Source organism: Rhea pennata, chromosome 2, assembly GCF_028389875.1.
Source record: "Rhea pennata isolate bPtePen1 chromosome 2, bPtePen1.pri, whole genome shotgun sequence".
NCBI lineage: Eukaryota > Metazoa > Chordata > Aves > Rheiformes > Rheidae > Rhea > Rhea pennata.
In genome coordinates this window covers 53,978,021-53,996,584 of record NC_084664.1, presented here as the reverse complement: position 1 = coordinate 53,996,584, position 18,564 = coordinate 53,978,021, and the positions used below count along the sequence as shown (strand labels likewise).

Genomic DNA, 18,564 nt, shown 5'->3' with positions numbered 1-18,564 from the left:
GCTGTCAAAACAAGAATTAAGCCTTCCTATAAACTGGCATAAATTGACACAGCACAGAAGAGACTGCTACTGATGTAAAAAATACATAGTTCTTTCTGATGGCTGCTGCATATATCTGCAAAGCCTAATGCCTGCTTTTGCTCTGTGGCCCCAGAGAAAACCTTGACTTCACCTTTTGCCCTTCAATTTACTTGCACCTTTTCTACATCCTCTTTCAGTCTGTACCCCAGCCAAGTTCTGAAATTAAAATGTTTTCTGAAATGGCAAATGTATACGAACTCTCATATTTATTAACAATTCACATGAGAAACCTAACTGTGGGAAAAGCTTAATCCAGAGCAAATTGAGTTTTTCCAGTTCTGGAGCAAAGAAAAGCCAACCAGTAAGGGATGTGAACATTTTTTGATCTCCTAAGAGAAATAGGTAACTTAAGACACTAACTGCATAATTTCAGCAAGTTGATGGATTTATGAAGTAACTACCCTTTTGAGAACAGTTTCTGCAAAGTATAAAAGATGAGTTATGGAAAAATTGTTTGCTAAAACAGCTAACCTGCCAAAGCACTTATTTAAAAATATATTTGATATACTAATGAGAGGTGTATAAAGATTCGGCAATATGATTGGAAATGCATAAAGCCATCTAGCAAGAGTAGGCAGTCAATTTATCTGTGACATTTCAGGATGATCAGATGAGTCCTGAGCAAGAGCAAAATATTTTGTTAGTGACGTTATCTGTCTGTACACAATAAAGCCAAGACCATCAGAAGAACTCAAAATCATTTCCTTTTTCAGTTCTTATGATGGCATTTTAAACCACATAAGTGAAGCACAGAGTTAATTAAAAGCGTATCTGTAAGGATTATGTTTTTGAAAGCATTGCTTTATTTTTTAAATAGATCCAGCTGAATCAATTTTCTCCAGTCTGTTTTTATTAGCTGTGTACAGTTTTCACAGAAATGCAATTGTGCTTTGTAATTTCACCTTGATCACAGTCATTTTCTTTCTTGTGTTATCCAAGCAGTCTTCTAGAAAATACAGCAGTAATAGTATGCAGCAGTGGCTATTGAACTGCTTGCAATCCACTCAGGTAGCTCATAAAAACATTATTAAAAGGCAGATGCCCTTTGTGCTCATAACTTCTACACTACGCAAGCTGAAGTGCCTTAATACTTCTAATGCATTGTAATATATTGAGATATGCTCTGTTTGAATCAATACAGGGGCTTTCTGACTGGCAGCTTTGTGCTCTCCTGTCCTTTACCAGTATGGTCTGACACCGATTCTCTCTCCGGCTCAAGATGTCGGACATCTGAGCGGGGTTTGCTGTGAAGCCCAAGAGAAGCAGGTAGGGCATACCCTTGGCCTGGAAGAGCTATGGAGACCCTCTGCCACAGAGAGAGTGTGTGAGCTTTCTGTGGACTGCTGGCAAAGTGTGTGCCGGGAGCACTTCACTTGGTGAAATACTGATGGAGATATTTCAAAGACATCCTTGCTGTTCGCTGAGGAAGCGGCATATTGATTTTATTTCTGGATGCAGTAAACAGCCTTCATCCCTGCTCCCCAAGGTCATCCCCTGCTCAACTGTGTCTGTGCTCATTATGTTCAGATGTGCAAGTTCACTCCTTTACCTAAGCGCTGGGAGTTCATCTGAGGACATGATTTCTCTCAAAGTCAGGTCCTGCGCAGGTGGCCTGCAGCTTTCCTGGTGTAGAGTTGAGCAATGATGCTCACCACAGCTTTTAGCAGGTGAATGAGTGTTGTCAAATATCATAGCCTGATGGGGACCCATTTCTCACTGCATCTGTCCTGGCTTCATTCTATGTTTTTTCCTCCCTGGAGATTTTGTCTGCTGTAAAGCTGACCTGTTAGGTCAAAGCCAGCACTTGACCGTGACCCTGAGCACTCTGAGACAGGCACAGATATTGTACTTGTAGGCAGCTACTTCCTACGGCCAAAGGAACTTCTTCTTCTTGTCTGAAAGCCTTTGTGTTTGCTACCACAAAGACTGGTTGCTGGATATGTCCGTATGATGCTGCTTCAGAATATGAAACTTGCATTTTTCAGGCTGCTTTGTTGCACTGGGTGAATGTCAATGCTTGATTTCCCACGTGCAGAAGATCTGAGCTCAGTTCTTGAAATATACAGCTTTCCAGAGAAAACAATTTTCTACTTGGAGGCTCACTGCATTAAGGGATTGGTTGCTGGAAATTTTAGTGAGCCATGACTTGAGGCATTTACCCCAAAGAAATGTCTAATTTAAACTGCATTAAATTAGAACTATCTGGTGGTCTAGGATTTGCAGTCCAGGTGCTCAAGTCCCATGTTGATGAAATTACTTCCATCTCCCAATAAACTGGGAATTTGTCTTCATTTGTCTGTCTTGCCTATTTCTGTTGTAAGCTGAGCATTATCTGTATGGCAGCTATGTGGTCCAGGTTTTGTAGCCCCAGAAGTCTCTACATAGACAATAGTTATAAAATATGTAGACTACGATTCACGTAGAGAACATGGACCAATCTAGCCAATATGGAATTGTCATTATAGTCTCCATTTTTTCTGGCAGCCTCCAGATTTTTATTCCAAACAATGATTTCTCTATTGGTATGTGACCAGCAAATATTTTCCCTTTGGTAATCAGTAAACTGTTTTGCCTTCTCTTTTTCTCGTCTCCATTGCTCTGTTCCCCACCTCCCACTCTCATGTCTATATGTTGATATTTGATAATTTAATCATTTCGATCTAGATAGAAGAAAAGTGTTTGTCCCATAAAGAGCACTTGCAAGTTTTTTTTAAAGGTGCAGTTTACATCTCGCCTTGCCTAGAATTAAGTAGTGCATGATGAGCTAAACTCTGAATCTAAGCACACTGGGTACTCCATGCTATCTACTGTGGGGATAGCATGCTCTCACAGCTTGAGAATGCAATATATGTTTTTAATATCATTGCTGACCAAAAATTCATATTTTAGGTAGCATACTCTAACATTCCCCCACAGACACAGTGTAAAAAAAATTTCCTGCTGATTTCCAACAGCCATTTTGTTTGCTCAAAAGCCAGAGCAGATGACCAGCTTTGAACCTCAGTCCCACCTGGTCTAGAACAAGATCCTTATTATTGCAGATGCTACATGCACACACAACTTACAATCTCTATTCCAAAAAGTTATTGCTGTAGAAGAGACAAAAGTGCTTTTGAGAATCATCAGAGGGATGCAAAAGGGATGACGTATAATCTGTAAAATAGTAGTCTCTGTATTATTCTGTTTTGAACAAGCACAGTTGGCTTATTTGCTGCACAGAAAGTAAACTAGACATTTCGGAGGGACTTTATGAAAACCACGCATGTGGTTTGTGTAGCACTGCTATTCCTGCTAACTTATCAAAATACCAGTGCCAGTTTACCATGTGGGGAAACTTTGAGACAGCCATCATTTATAGCTACGTTGCCAACAGGACTCAAGACCAACTTGCTCATTTTAAAGACCTAAGTGTTTGAGAGGTATGATTTTGCAGTACAACGTAATGAGAGGACCCTTCAGGGAAAATAGGATGATGAATATCCAATGTTGTTGGCACTTGCTAATATTGGATTAACTATCCATACAAAGCAGACTATTTTTTTTCTGTGCTGTCTTTTGTGCATTAAAATTTCATAAGTTCTGACTTAGAGCAATGAGATTTGACACCAAAAACTCTTGGATACAAAAAGCCGCATTTAATGTGTAATAGGGAGCTTTAGTAACTCAGAGCTATAAAAACTCACCTTAGAACATCAGCAGAGATTCAAAATGTGAATTGCACTAAGTATTTCTGTTAGGGAACTATAGGAACCCAAGTTTAAACTGACTCTATAAATGAAAGATGGAAAAGGTGAGCTGGTATCCTCCTTTTAGAGAGGGGGGCAGACCAGAACACTGGCAGACTCTCGCTTGTTCCAGGTGATGTACAAAGCTGACCTCGGCGGTGCTAATGCTGAATTACATTTGCTGAATTCCAGGCTAGGGCTGAAAGGAAAAAGCCACTTCTGCTTTTCAGCTCTTTTAGGGGGATCTTCCACTGGTTTCCATGAGCAAAGGACCATGGCCTTGCAGTTATTTGAGTACTGAATAAAGACATTTAGAATAGAGAGACCTTTGCTTGCTTTTTAAATAGTTTGCCTATTTCACTAAACCAAAGAAGACAGAGCAACAAATGAAAACTTTATTATACTGCATTTGGTATACCAGGTGTCACTGGAGATACAATTTCACGAGGAGCAGTGTGAAATGGCCATATTTAATAAATTTTAAAGTAGTTTTCTGGACCTTTGCCTAGCAGTAACATAACAGTAACTCTAGTAACCTCATAACATGTTAGAAAGCTGGTGTTTATATGATACCCATTTCTGTAGCTTTGGACTCCCAATTTTCTAGGAAGGATCTCCATCCATCCCACATGTGGTGTCCATTCATGTTTTTCTCCTTACTGACAAGAGCTGGAAATTTAATACTCAAAACTTAACAAAAATTAGAACCTACATTCAAGATGAGAAAAAAAACATCCATAAAACACCACCATCTCAAAACATAGAGGTGTGGTGCTTGTCTTCATGGTTAAGTTAAAAAAAAAAAAAAAAAAAAAAAAAAAAAACGCTGTCCTGGCATATCCAGTCATTGGGATTTGTTTTTTGCTGTTAGCACTATTTCTTCAGTTCCTAAATAGTTTTATAAAAATACTCCTGTGCACGTATAAAATATTGACTTTTTTGAAGGAAATAATAGTTAAATTTCTACCCTTCCTGTCACATTGCTTTGAGTTCCTGGAGCTACAAAGCGAAAAAAAATATTTTCCCTGTGCAGAAACCTCCCCAGTCCCAAGTGCTAGTCCTCAGGCTTCTTTCATGATGACTAATATTTTATCTATAATTCACTTTTGTTCACTTTTGCAGGTTTGTAATGAAAGTACAAACATCTTGCAAGAAAAATCACACCTGTTCATTATCAGTAACCTCCTGGCCTGAGAAATCATCATGATCAATCCCCTTCTTCTGTTTTTCAGTGCTACTAGCTCAGTACCTTAAGTAGAAGCAAAAAATTTGCCTAGGAAGTTAAGTGTTTGGGAATTGCCCAGAGGTAGGTTTTATCCTATTTTGGTGGTTCCTGTCATTGTTATTAAGCAGGTTTTCCTTCTGTTCTCCCTTTCTAGCTACCACTTACTATTTATGCCCTCATGCTGAATAAAGGGATGTGTGACTTACCCACAAGTTTCTTTTGTATTTCAAAGTTTGGGCTGTAGAGTTTAGTCACCTCAATTTAATTCTGTCAGAGCTTTTTTGGTGTTTTCAATATGTGCAGAAACAGAATGAGCTGCTAAAATACGTCCACGCCCACACTGTATCCTTCAGTAATTTCAGGCTGTTCTTTCCGCTAGCGGAGTGGGACGTGGCAGTTATCTACAGTGCAAAGGTTCTATTTTAAGGTTAACCATCCAGCTGTAGTGTTACTGCACAGCTTTGGAAAATCATTTACCATTTAAGCTACTTTTTTTTGGACCCTACTTGAATAAATTGTCTTTTGGGCAGAGCCCAGAAAAGTTTGGTCAAATTCCAGATGGCTGCTTAGAAACATAGCTGAGTATAAAAATTAAATTATTCATTTTCTATCAGGAAGCACATCAATATGTCTTGCTGTGCTTAAAAGAAAAAAAAACAAGTATTGAGAAAACAGCTTTCCTGTAAAACTTTTTATTTGCCAGTGGGTTTTGGGTCAAGGCCTTCAGTGGTCCTGCCTCAGTGGTGGAGGATTAGATTCTTAGCTGTCAAAGAGGAATAGCAAACTTGACATATCTGGTGATGTACAAATGTTGTAGGGATTTGTATGGTCAACTTCAGGGTCTAAATTAGGAATTCAATCCTCCTGTACAGTCAGTGAATCTTATCTTAGGCTCCTCTAAAAGGCAATTAGAGTGTTTTCCTCCCTTGGCTATAAATAGAACATAAGGAAAGTAACTTCCTATCTTTCATACCTAAAGTGAGGTGCCTAAAATAGATTATGTCAATAATCCCTAAAATGAAAACCCTTGTGAGAGGATGCAGTAATGGAGCTTAATCTAGTTACCTCTGCGACACTCACAGCCCAGTCTGTTTCCCAGGACTGAGGCCGAGCTGTAAGACTTCTTACTGCTATAAACATGGTGACAAGCTAACAGAGCATTTTCCCTCCTCCCTGCCTTCTAATAATGATGACATATAAACCAAAAGATGTAGCACCTTGAAAAACAATAGTACTATGAGGTAAGGAAGATAACAGATTAAACTGTCTGGCTCAAAGATGCACAGATATATGTTGCACCAGTATGCTCAACTGCCTACGGGAGCTATAAGAGAAAGCAGGTGTCTGAAGGCTTTTGCATAATTCACATTTTCGTAGGCTAACCAGATAAGTTGCTAAGCTCAGAATCTGGTGGTTGTTTTTGTTTTGTCTTTGAAATGTTGTATGGTCATTTTAACATATGCACACAGATCACAACACGTTTTTGTCTTACAGCCCCTAAAAGTGCAGTAGTTGGCCAGGCAGACCTTTAAAACCTGTACACACTGGTGTCAGCAGAGCAGTGACGGCATGGTAGTTCAGCTGCCTGGTGCAGGTCTCAGCACAGGGCTGGAGAAATTACATCGATGGTAAGCAAAAAAAAAAAAAAAAAAAAAAAAAAAAAAACAAAAGCTACTAGCAAAGACTGGCTGAAAAGAAATGCTTTCATTTCTATCACACAGATGTCTAGTCGGGAAAAGCATTATTAAATAATGACAGCTCCTTTTAAAATAATAGAACTGGTAAAAGTGGATCTCCTATGTGGAAACCTGTAGGTGGGGAAGAGGAATCAAATTTAGGCTCTGCGTGTCTGCTGAAATGAGAAGATGCTGCCTTTGTATAAAGACTGGGCATCTAAGGTTCATTCATCATTTTTTAATCCTTTCAGAAATGACTTATTACTCAGGAAAAGCAAACAGAGTAACCGATTCTATCTTGGTTTTAAAATGTATGATTAAGTATGAATTTTAAGAGACAGGATTGTCACAATACTATCCACTAACATTGTTTATTGTTTCTATTGCAGGGGTGTCCATGGGCCCAAGCCTTAGGGATGGCATCTAGGGATGGTGCTCCTTGGTGACTTAGGAACAGAAGTCTGGTGTGTGTTTATGATTTAAAACATACGCATACACTGCAAAGGAATAATTATTCTGTACAGTGTTGGATAGGTATAAGCATATTGGGGCTAGTTTTTTCTGTGCTTTAGAACAAGAGGGGATCTGTGGACTGAAGACCAGAAAATATAAAGGTTTTATAAGGAAAGGCTTAAATTCTTTGTACAGGAATCTATACCTCCCCTGAAAATATGTTACAGCTCCAGAAAAGAGAAGTAGAAAACTACTGCTCTGCCTTGAGAAGTATGATAGCAACTGCTATGCAGGTCATCTAGCCTCAGATGCTAAATTCTCAAGGGTCCTGGGTGGTTTTGTGCAATATGAAAAACCGATGTTGCCATCTCTGACCCTGCCACTGGTAGTGGAGCTATTGGCAAGCTGGGAGAGTGCTGGGAGCATCCTGCAGTTGCAGAATGGATATAAATTATATCACTGGGTGCTTTGAAAATCCCACTCTGAACAGCACACAAATGATTAAGACATGGACAGTCCCTTTCTGGGGCAGTTTACCCTAGGATTTAGATGCTGTACTTGGAGCAAACAGGAAAGAAGAGTGTTTTTCACGAGTTATCCTTGCCCACGGGGACCCAGCGCTATGCCTGGGTGCTATGCTACAGTGTGGTTTTGATACCTGTAAGGCATCTGAAGACCACTGCGTGGAGACAACAAGTTGAAAAATGCTGGTTAAGGGATGTGTACCTATTGGGTTGTGAATGCACTATTTATAAACCAGGAATCATGAGCATGTTGTTCCTGCATTCACAAGATTAAAGTAAGCTACATAAATAACAGTCATTACATGTATTTTAGGGGTATGATCATTCTTACTTTCAGTAGCAAACTTGAAGAGCTCGTTATCTTCCACTAATAGGAGGGACATTTCATACTTCAGTTTTTTTTTTTTTTTTTTTTTTTTTTTTTTTTTTTTTTACCCCTGTGTTTCAGTGTTTCATCTGTGCCAGTGTTATTGTTACCTACTGCAGTGAGCTACAATGGAGCAAACAGCAAACTTACTGTATCCAGCCCTAGGCTTTCCAGTGAATCTTTAAGAAAGTTGCTAATTATATTATCATTTATCATAGTTATATTATTAATATAATAATAGTATTAAAATATTTTGCATTCGGCAAAATTTACAGTTTGCAAGCCAGGGTCCAGGCTGTTTAAAAAAAAAAAAAAAAAAAAAAAAAAAAAAAAAGATTCTGAATTCAGTTTTGAATTTGGGACTAAAGTACAAGAAGTAATTTTCAACAGGTCTATAGCACATTTCTATGCTCTCAGGAAGTGTCTCACTCCTACACAAACTACCCTGTTGAGTACTTACCATCTTGATTTTTAGGGTACCAAATTCTAGACCTAAATTCTCTGTCTACTCAGTCAAGGTCAGCTACATCACTGTTTCTTCATCCTTCCTGGCATGTGTCCTTGGCTCTGATTCCCTTGCCCATATCCACAGAAAGCAAATGCAGTTCGGCTACCTTAGACCTCAGGATTATTGCTAGTCCACCGAGATTACTGCCAGCAAGGTTAGAACCACAGTCATGGTTCTAATCTTTTCAAGGAGAGTTAAAGGATGTAATATAGACATTCTGCATATTTTCTTTTACTTTAAACCACACAAGGAAGTTGTATAACTAGACTGAGGGTCTGTGTCCTCTTCCCTATTCCATTGCTCTTCCTATGCTACTGGACTGTTCCAGGATTGACAATGGCAATGTATATTTAGGATGCCAGATTCTCAGTGCCAGACCTCTAGCCTCATGTTTTCATCTCTAAAAATATGAAATCTACTTTGTTTTGCATGGTCATTTTCCTTTGGTTGTATGACCAAACACTCTGAAATAGAGGCCCCGACTCCCCACAAAAGACTACGTCCTCTCTTTCATACAAAGCTTCTTTTCTCTCTCAGTTTTGGTGCTAATGCTCATCTCTGTCTTCCTTGCCTAACTCCTGGAGATGTTCCACTTGTTACCTCATGTATTTCAGTCTTGGGTTTGAAGAAAATGTATTTTAATGAGGCTGTGTGTACTGGATACCCTCCCCAAGAAAGACTGAGCCTTGCATTGAGTGACCAAACATGCAGACAAGAGTGGTCACATACAGACATACAGGATTTTTCCCATAGGATTTTTCCCATAGGAAGTCTGAGAGTAGAGTAAAACATGATTCACTGTCTCAAATTGGAACGGTATAAAGTCAGAGTGTCCAAGTTACTTATTACCGTGTAGGATACTATGACTCATCTTCAAATTTGGATTGGAGTAAGAGTTCAAAGGAGAATTTGAATTCCTGCAAGGGGGCTTTAAATTGCCAGAAATGGCAATGGTTATTGAATCTGGTTTGCCATGTGCTACTGAAGGGTTTTGTAGGTAGTGATACCATCACTTTTATCTCATCCTCCTGCATTATATTTTGTGGGCATTGCTAATATGTACCTAGTTTAAAGTAAGTCCCAGTTTGTTTTCCAGTTACTGGATCAGTCTTCTCAGCAGGATCAGGATGCAGAGTGATAGCTAATTCTCCAGGCGTCTAATGGAAACATACAATGAATTTTCTTACTCCCAGGCCAGAAAACTGAACATAATTTCATGAGATGAACAGAAAAAGTGACATTAATATTGCTGTGTTTATTCCCTGAAACCACTTTTGCTCTTGGTAAATTGACTCTCATTTATTTTGAGAATAGAAAAGCAACAGTTTTTCTATACCCTGTAGCTGCTCTGGCCTGCAGGGAAGGTAGATGTAATCTACTTCTTTCCTCGTTTTTCAAACCATGTACAAACTAAGGTCGTTTGCGGAGTTGTCAGACTTCTGCCTACGCATTCAGGAAACAAGCGGAAGACTTCAGAAATTTGTTTCTGACTGGGGAAATTAGGCCCTTGTTGGGTATTTAAGCACATTTGAAGGTACCTCAGGGAATATGAGGGAAAAAATGCCATTCTTCCTGCCCATTTCTCCCCTATGCTTTTTCAGTAGTCACAGAAACATGTCGTGTAGAACACAGATGATCTGTGATCAGAGACTGTTTTTTTGCCATATATTAATTAGAGTTTCAGCAGGTCTTAGTAAATAATAAATACAAGAAATGCAGCTATATTTCTTCCAATGTTATTGATGAGCGGTCCTGTACAATTATATCTTCCTCCAACTTTCTTCCCCGCATGTTGGATACTAAACCATTCCCTTCATGTAAAAGCAAATGAAAGCCAAACACCCTCCTCTTTCCTCAGACCTCTTTTTTTTTTTTTTTTTTTTTCCACAAAATAAGCATTAAGTAGAGGTGTGAGAAAGAGGAAAAAGCCACAGATGTCTGGCATTGGTAAAATAAATTCTATTTCAGCTCAGCATTCTGCATTATGGGTAGACACTCATGTAAATCTGATGGCAAGTTCCAGCCAGCACCCAGTTGGGGAGGTGTACATTTTCTGGTATAACTGGGAAATCCGTGAGCTCTTTGGCTGCCAACAGTCCCCCTCCGATAAGCTGATTTTCTGAGTTACCACTAATGGCTCTATGCAATTAACTTCCAATGCTCATAATCACTGCGATGCCTAAGGTATTTGTGGCACTGATGAATTTGTACTTATAATTCCTCTGAAGTGAGGAAATGTTACAAGGACCATTTTCCAGATGAAAAGCTGGAGCAGAGAGAATTATCTGTTAATATTGTTCTACACGTTAGTTTTGGTAACAGTCTTATTGTGTTAAGCATTGTACAGAACAGGGAGTAACAAGTCACCCTCATTCCTTCAAGTCCCAAAGACAAGAAAGAAAAACAATGAAGGACGGATATAGTCCATGAAAGCAGAAAGCAGTGGTTTGTGAATGTCATGCCAGTCAGTGCCAGAGCTTCCTTGTTGTAGTTTTATTTCCAAATTATTTTGAGAGAACACACTCGGAGGAGATTAGGCCAAGGGACCAATCTTAAAAAAAAAAAAAAAAAAAAAAAAAAAGAAAAGAAAAAAGAGGGGGGGGAAGAATAAGAAAGAAAGAATAAATTCTTCCTGGGGGCAACTGAAGAAGATGGAAATGATGTGAAGAGACTCTTTCAAAAAAACCTCCCTATCTTTCTAATGTTATTTTCAAATTGTCCCTTAGGATTTGATGTTTAAATGATCACAATAATATACTTAAAATTTTAACAAGTCTTTTTTTTTCCTGCTTACAAGTACACTGCAATAGAAATCAGCTGACATGCTTTGTTTTTCCTTTCTTCATTATATCCATAGTAATATCTTAAGTGAGCATGTATTTTCAATGAAGTCTGCAGGCCTAGGGTGTAAAATCAGGCATGTTGTAAAGTACCTACCTGTATTTCTACTTGTGATAGTAGACAGAAGCCTAACACCATTCTTAAGGTATTGATTTCTGCTAAAGGTTGAAATAAAAATGGAAATATAAAGCTGATGGGCATGACATTTCCAGATCCAATTTTCCAAATGTTAATTTTGAATAAAAAATTAAGACTGTGCATAGGCATATAAACTTTTCATCACTAATAGGAACTTAAATACCTTTTTTATCACTAATAGGTGAAGTTGGATGAAGCTGACAAATTACTTCTTAAAGTTCAGTTTTAGAAATTATCAAATAATAACAGTTTCATATTAAAAGGACAGTTTAGCCAATAAATGGCTTTACTTATCCAATGGTACTTGAACAATGCTGTTATAAATAGAAAAAATGTATGTTCAAGTCTGCTAATTTAACATTTTGAGAGTAGGGATAGGAAAGCCTTCATTTGATAGAGCTGGGTAAAGTGATCTAAATGGAAATAAATGCGTGGACAAAATCATGCTCTCTGAATGCTCTCTGCTTGAAAATTTCCAGTGTAAACACAATGTCTGTGAATTTGGCTATCTGTCAGACCCCACTGTCTTAAGGACACTAACATCTGAAAGTTATGTGAAATGGCATCGAGTAGAGGAGGAAAATCTGAGAGGTTTTTTACCAGTAAGGACATGCACACCACGAGCATAACTTGAGTTGTTAAACAGAAGAAAACTGTTTGGGAAAAGAGTTTATAAGCTCTCCTAACAGGGCAATCTTCAGAGTTTACACTTTCTGAGACATTAAATTGCCTTGGACATAAAAATCTGTAGGAAACCTGCCTTTAGTTTCAGTCTTCACAGAACTACTTGTTTCTAGGAAAACCATTAGAAAAAAGAATATGCCCAAAGCAAGCTGAACAAAAGACGAAGATGGCAATATTCCTCTTTGCAAAATTAGCTGATGCTAATGATTAGCACTATTGTTCAGCTCAGCTGTTAACTCTTAGCTGATATCCTAGTGCTTAATTCCCAGATAATTTCGGAGGGATTTATGCATGAGCTGAGAGTTAAACACAGGCTTAAATCCAGTATTGACGTAGGCATTGTATAGGCATAGATTTAATATGAAATACTCTCTGAATAGAGGCTTCAGCAAGGTCTTTAAGCACACTGAAGTTGAAGTGATTATTCACATTCCTAAAGATCACTGCAGCCTCTAGCACCATGTTGAATTAGTGTATAGTAAGGGAGTCTTATCTGTGAATTTGCCAAGTGGGTTGAACCATTGAATTTGGCAGTGGTGAAAGAAGCCTCAATCAGTTACTTACTTCTCTTCCACATCTGTCTTGGCAGCAAGTCAAAAAGAATAACACTGCTCATTTCCTATTCATGTGTTATGCATAATTTGTCTTGAAAACCTTGTTTATTCTAACATGAAGGCTATATTTTCATTTTATATTAGTACTACATTAGCGGGAAGATGTGAGAATTGAAACCACTACTCAGCTATCGAGCCACAGATCAATGGAAAGAAAGGTTTTAAATGGCTTTGAAATGCCTGCATTGATAAAGCTTTATCCATTCTTCTTTATTCTGCTGCTGGGGCAGAAATAATAAATATTTTAAGAATTCGGAAGTAGATGGAAGTAGTAATACTGACTAAGCAGAAACTGTTTGCCAGGAGATTAGGCTTTAGTTGGTAGGATTTAAATATGCCTGGCATGTCAAAGCAATGTGACAAGCCAGTGTTTTCATAATGTTCTGCATACACCTCATAACTTGTAAAAGGATGATGACTGTTGCCAGCTTGCTTTGTTCTTATTAATATTTTTCAAGATAAGAAAGTGAAATGGCTCCATTTCAGGAATTAAGTCATTTCTTTGTGCCAGAATACTGACAGGAACTCTTGGGAAGCAAAGATAAATTAGAGGTCTGACTCCTGCATCTCAAAAAAGCAGTCAACATTGCTTGAAAGCAGCTTTGCTGTTGAAGCTGATGTTAATTCTTTTAACATTGCAGATGTGAATGTCAAACAACTATTCTGTGCGAGTTTCTATAATTTGAAATGGAGCAGACTGTTGAATTCAAACATTTGAATGTTCTGGTTTTGGAAGTCAGGAATAATCTTTGGAAAGGAGAGATCAGAGAATCAGTAAGTGTAGCACATGGACCTCAGTCAGTACAACAGTATTAGCTGCATAACACTATTTGCTGCCCACATTTGATAAGATATTAGCCTATTGACAACTAAATATTTAATAGCTGTCTCTAACTGTTGTCTCTTCCACTGATTATTGCAGCTTCCTCCAAACTGCACTTTTAATGCCTCCCACTCCCCTAATGTAGACTACATTCAAACCCTCAGTGAATGAATTTACCCCCATACTAATCCAAAAAGTCAGCCTTTCCTGTGGGTTGAAAATGCCAAAACTCCTATCTAGACTCTTACCCGGAGCAGCAACAGTAACCCCCCTCCTAGTACATCTCGTGTGGACCAACTTTCTTCTGACCTGTTATGATAAAGAAAACCTCTGTCATCTTACTGCATTATTCCTCTAACTTGGACTTTGGAGTGGTTATTTCCCTTCATTGGCTCTTTCTCTGATGTAGTAAATCCTTTTCTTAGCAGGACAAGGCCCTTTACTCTTTAGTTTCTTTCTTCCTATTGGGAGCCATCTCCTGTTACCACCTCAACCATGCCTTTGCTCTGGCAACGAGCCCAACTCTTGTGTCCTCTGTGCCAGCCCTGCACACAGGGTCATTTTCTGCCCTCCTCCCCTCAAAGCCCCTCTCATGGAAGTGCCCCCAGCACTCTTCTCCCTGATGATGGTGAGGTAGGTGATAAAAGACTGTGACCATCTGAGGTTTCAGTTACTGGTTTGCTCTTTTCCCATGCTACTGCTCGATTGCCTACTTTTTACCATTTCCTGCGTATTCATCCTACAGCGAGAGTGCTTTGGCCAGATATCGGGTATTCTGGACCTGTCGTGAGTGCAGTAATGTTTGGTCTGTGCCAGACATTTCTAAACAGAACCATGATACCACATCGACATGACATATCTGCATTTTCTGATGGCACACAGAGGAAGTGGCATGAAGGTCACCACAAAGATAAGGAGTGAAACCTTTCATTAAGGGTGACTCACAAGCAAATCCAAAAATCAGCTGTCAGCACTTCAGAGGAGGAGTCGCATTAAACATTCACCTCTCCATCTTGCAACAACTGTTACATCAACTGCCTGTAGTTATGGGCGAGTCACTTTGCATCATTTCGCACATATTGTGTAACTGTTTTCAGCTGGAGGTGGTATTTGAGACAAGATAAACCCATGGGCGATCATGGTAGAGACTATGAGCAGGAGTTCATTTACTCACCAAGAGTACACACGTGTTGAAAATTGGGGAGTCTAATCCTTTGCTTTTCCAGGTTGAACAGAGACACAACAGACATCAAAAGAGGACTCAAAATTACTGGGAAAACAAACACTCTCTTTAGTAGAACTGTGTTATAATTCCTCCTGTATCATACAAAAATAGACAACAGAAACCATACAAATAATATCCTACAAAACTAACAATACAGCACAGCTCTCTTGTAAGCTGGGATTAGTAGCAGGACACTGTTGTAGAAGCAGAGCATGTTTTCCTCTGGGAAACTATTAAAACTGCACGAATTCAGGCTATTCTAGGCCAGAGAGAAATGAGGTGTTATTTCAGTTCCTATTTATATTCCTAATTGTGGAGATTGACCTTTTATAAACCAGGTTTCTGTATATTTTCCATTTTGTACTAAAACTACAAAGTTCTTGGATCAGATTTCCCCTTTTCCATTCAAAAAATTAATAAAATGCAATTCTCTCAACATTTATATTTTTGTTTATACCTTACGTGCCCAAACCAGATGACCGGAAGTTATTTTGTCCCTTCGATGCATGCATGTAATTGACAGAGCAACACTGTTATGAGCTAGTTTAAAAAGATTTTTAGTAAAAAAAAACACTGGAGAGTCATCTTAAACTGGTTTAATCTAAACAGTTTTGTGACAACAGCTGGAGACATAACTGCTGGGAAATGTGGATGCAAATTCAGACTGGAAGATAAGATTTAATGAAATTAGTGAGTTGCAGCTGCTGTCTGACACAGATATTACATACAGTAACATCTTTTTAGATCAGAGGCAGACAGCCCTCAGATAAGCAGCCATTGATCTGTCTCATGACAAACTGCAGACAAGATAAAGGCATTAGGTGGCAAACGAATTCTTCACCATTCAGCTTGAATCTTCTTATTTAGGCAAATATTTTCTGTCTTTTGATACTGATCTCCGTGCACTCAGAAACCCCTTTCCCTTCCATACCTCACCTGTGATTGCCAGCTGGGTGACGAAGAAGGTCATTCGAGACTTTCGCTTCCTCTTCCAGGTGGAGAACAGCACGATGGCATTTCCAGCGATTGTGACAATAAAGAGAATCCAAAGAGTCACCAGCTGCTCTGTCTGCATTGGCGATAAGAGAAAAAAAGCACATAGGTAGGTCAGTGGATAGCAACTTGGGTTAAGCCAGTGAGTTAGCCTAGGAAAAACGAGGGGGGGGGGGAAGGGTGAAAGGTGAGTTTTGCCAGTTGATTTTGATATTTGGTTCAAAACGGATTCATCTCCTTTCAGAAAGCATTAACATGCATCACAGCTGTTGATATTCATTCCAGTTTTATTTGCAATGTCTGCATATTACTTCTATTTTCACAAAACCACTAGCAGCCTCTGTGTTCAGCACTTAACACTAAAAAGAGAGGCAGCCTTCAGTTTTCTCTTTTGCTCCAGCAAACTGTGAAATAACCAGCTGCCTCTTTTTGTAAGGAATATTGACAGAATGGATCCTTTTGAGAAATTTGGGAAGCAACTACTTCTTCCCAATCCCAGTGGATACGGGTCATACACAAAACCAGTGAAATGGAGACATCCACTCCATGATCTAGATGTGGCCAAGATTGAAAAGCAAGCATGACTGACTGCAAGGAAAAGTAAAACTGTGCAGTGAGCAATACATGATGACAAAACGTCCCCTAGTGGTAGTGTGCACACCGAAAAGAAGAAAAAAGCTGCTCATGCTTTCAAAGCATCAGGATCCCCTGGATGCAAGAGTAAGGCCGTACACATGTCTGTCTGCTTGTTTTGTATGGGCACATGCGCAATCTTGTCTCTCCCTGGCCTACAAAAGCCACTTGTTCATCTCAAGACACAGGATAATTATTTGTCACTGTCTGCTCTGTAGGTTTCTCCTGGCCAGGTAGGACTGCGAAGTCCATGTTTTCTCCTTGTCAGGCAGCCAGCTCTGATGCTGAACCTGAGCAGCAGTGAGCATGGGGTCACCTTGGCAAAAAGAGTCTGCAGACTTCTCACTTGTAAAAACTGTGAAGCTACGTGCCATAGCACAGAGGAAGACGGTTTGCTGCTCTTCTGCAGAGACAGCTAGAACTGAGGGTACTTTTCATAGGAACAGTTATGTCTGAAGATCATAGTGTGGGGGAGCTCAGGATAAAAAATCCTAACATACCCAACAGCAACAACATGTACATTATTATTAACTTGTTTAGCCCATGAGTGAAAAAATACACGTGTCTCAGCAGAACTACTAGTTATGAAGTTAAAGCCAACTTCCATGACAGACTGCTTGCATTTCCTCTCAGAGCCTGCTCCTACTCCCTGGTGGACCCCTGCTTTTGATGATGTTGCATCAGGAGACAGGTTACACCAATGACATCAGTCTCCCACTCTATTCTTACAGCTTTCCCAGGCTTTAGGTGTATGAGTCACCTGGATTCACATCCTACCAACGGGTCTGAGATAGAGGATGTGCCAAATCAGTCGTTTGGGATCTCCCTGCTCCTGCCACCAAATGCTGTACTGAGAGGGCTAGAGAAAAAAGGGCGAACAAGATGAGGGCTGCAGCTGAAGTGCAATCTGTGCTTCTTGCCTGCCGGCCCTAGTGAGGTGACCCTGGGTAGGTGGAAAGGGGCTTTTGGTGTGCCCACCTGAAGGGGCTGGTGAGAGAGCAGGCAGCAGAAGAAAGTACTGCTCACAATATTTGGTAGTCACCAATCCTGACCCATTTCCCCAGCTCTGAGCCCCCTTCCAACTGCCAGCCCTGGAGGGGAGCCACTCGCAGGAACTAGCCCTTGCTACAGGTGCATCACTACATGGAGGAGCTGCCCCTGGGACTCACACAGCTGTGCAATAAAGACGAGAGCTGGTAAATTTGAGGCCACACCGTGCTTGAATGTGAGGATTAGCTCCAGTACACAACAAAGGCTGTGTTTAGATGGTTTTGCTTTCCTCGGCATGATAACTTTTGACAGAGTAACTTACTATTTGAGTCATCTCACCTAACTTTAACGGCAGCTACTCTAACTTGCCTTACATGTAGTGTGTAGACAGTGACATATCTGAAATGAATCACCATTAATTTTACTTATCTTGGGATGAACTGTTTCCATTGATTATAGAGCGACCTCCCTAAGACAGCTAGCTTGCACTGAATGCTTAGCTTTTTAACAAGTGAGAACATTTTGTATCTGTTTGTTCTGCAAATCTCTTGGAAACAAATTCTCCTGAAAAGGTGTGGCAGAGACAGAGTGAAACTCTTTGTTCGGGAATGCTTGGTTTTGTTTAGGAATTGGAAGAAAGTGTCTTCTGTGAAGGTAATTAAAAGAGAAACACATAAGATTTTACATCATATTTGTCCTTGAAATCAGTGGATTCTCATCAGAGTTATGTTTGTTTCCATTTCAAAAAGGATCTTTCACAACACATGAAAAAAAAAAAAAACAAAGGGAGAAGCTTAGCACTGATTTTCTCTGATATGCTCTGAAATGCTCTCAGGAGAGCATTTTTTTGAAAGAAATCCTCTATTCCTATATTATACTGATAAGAATACAAACAGAACAAAGCTCCAACACTCAAATCTTCTTATGATTCCCACAGAAGGAATACTTCTGGAGACTGTGCTAGAGGGGTATTTCCACATCATGCGGACAGCACATACAGTCAGTTTAAATCCCAATCTGCCAAATGAAAGGCCAGCACTTAACAGTTTAGCAGTTTTAAACTC

General features: G+C 39.5%; 1 protein-coding gene across 1 annotated transcript in view; it reads right to left on the bottom strand.

Moving 5' to 3' along the window:
* Positions 1 to 18,564, bottom strand: part of NPSR1 (neuropeptide S receptor 1) — a 59,494-nt gene that overhangs the window by 29,492 nt on the left and 11,438 nt on the right. The window contains exon 2 of the mRNA XM_062569547.1: positions 15,821 to 15,953. Coding sequence (XP_062425531.1) covers positions 15,821 to 15,953 — 133 coding nt within the window. The remainder of the gene's footprint in view (positions 1 to 15,820; positions 15,954 to 18,564) is intronic.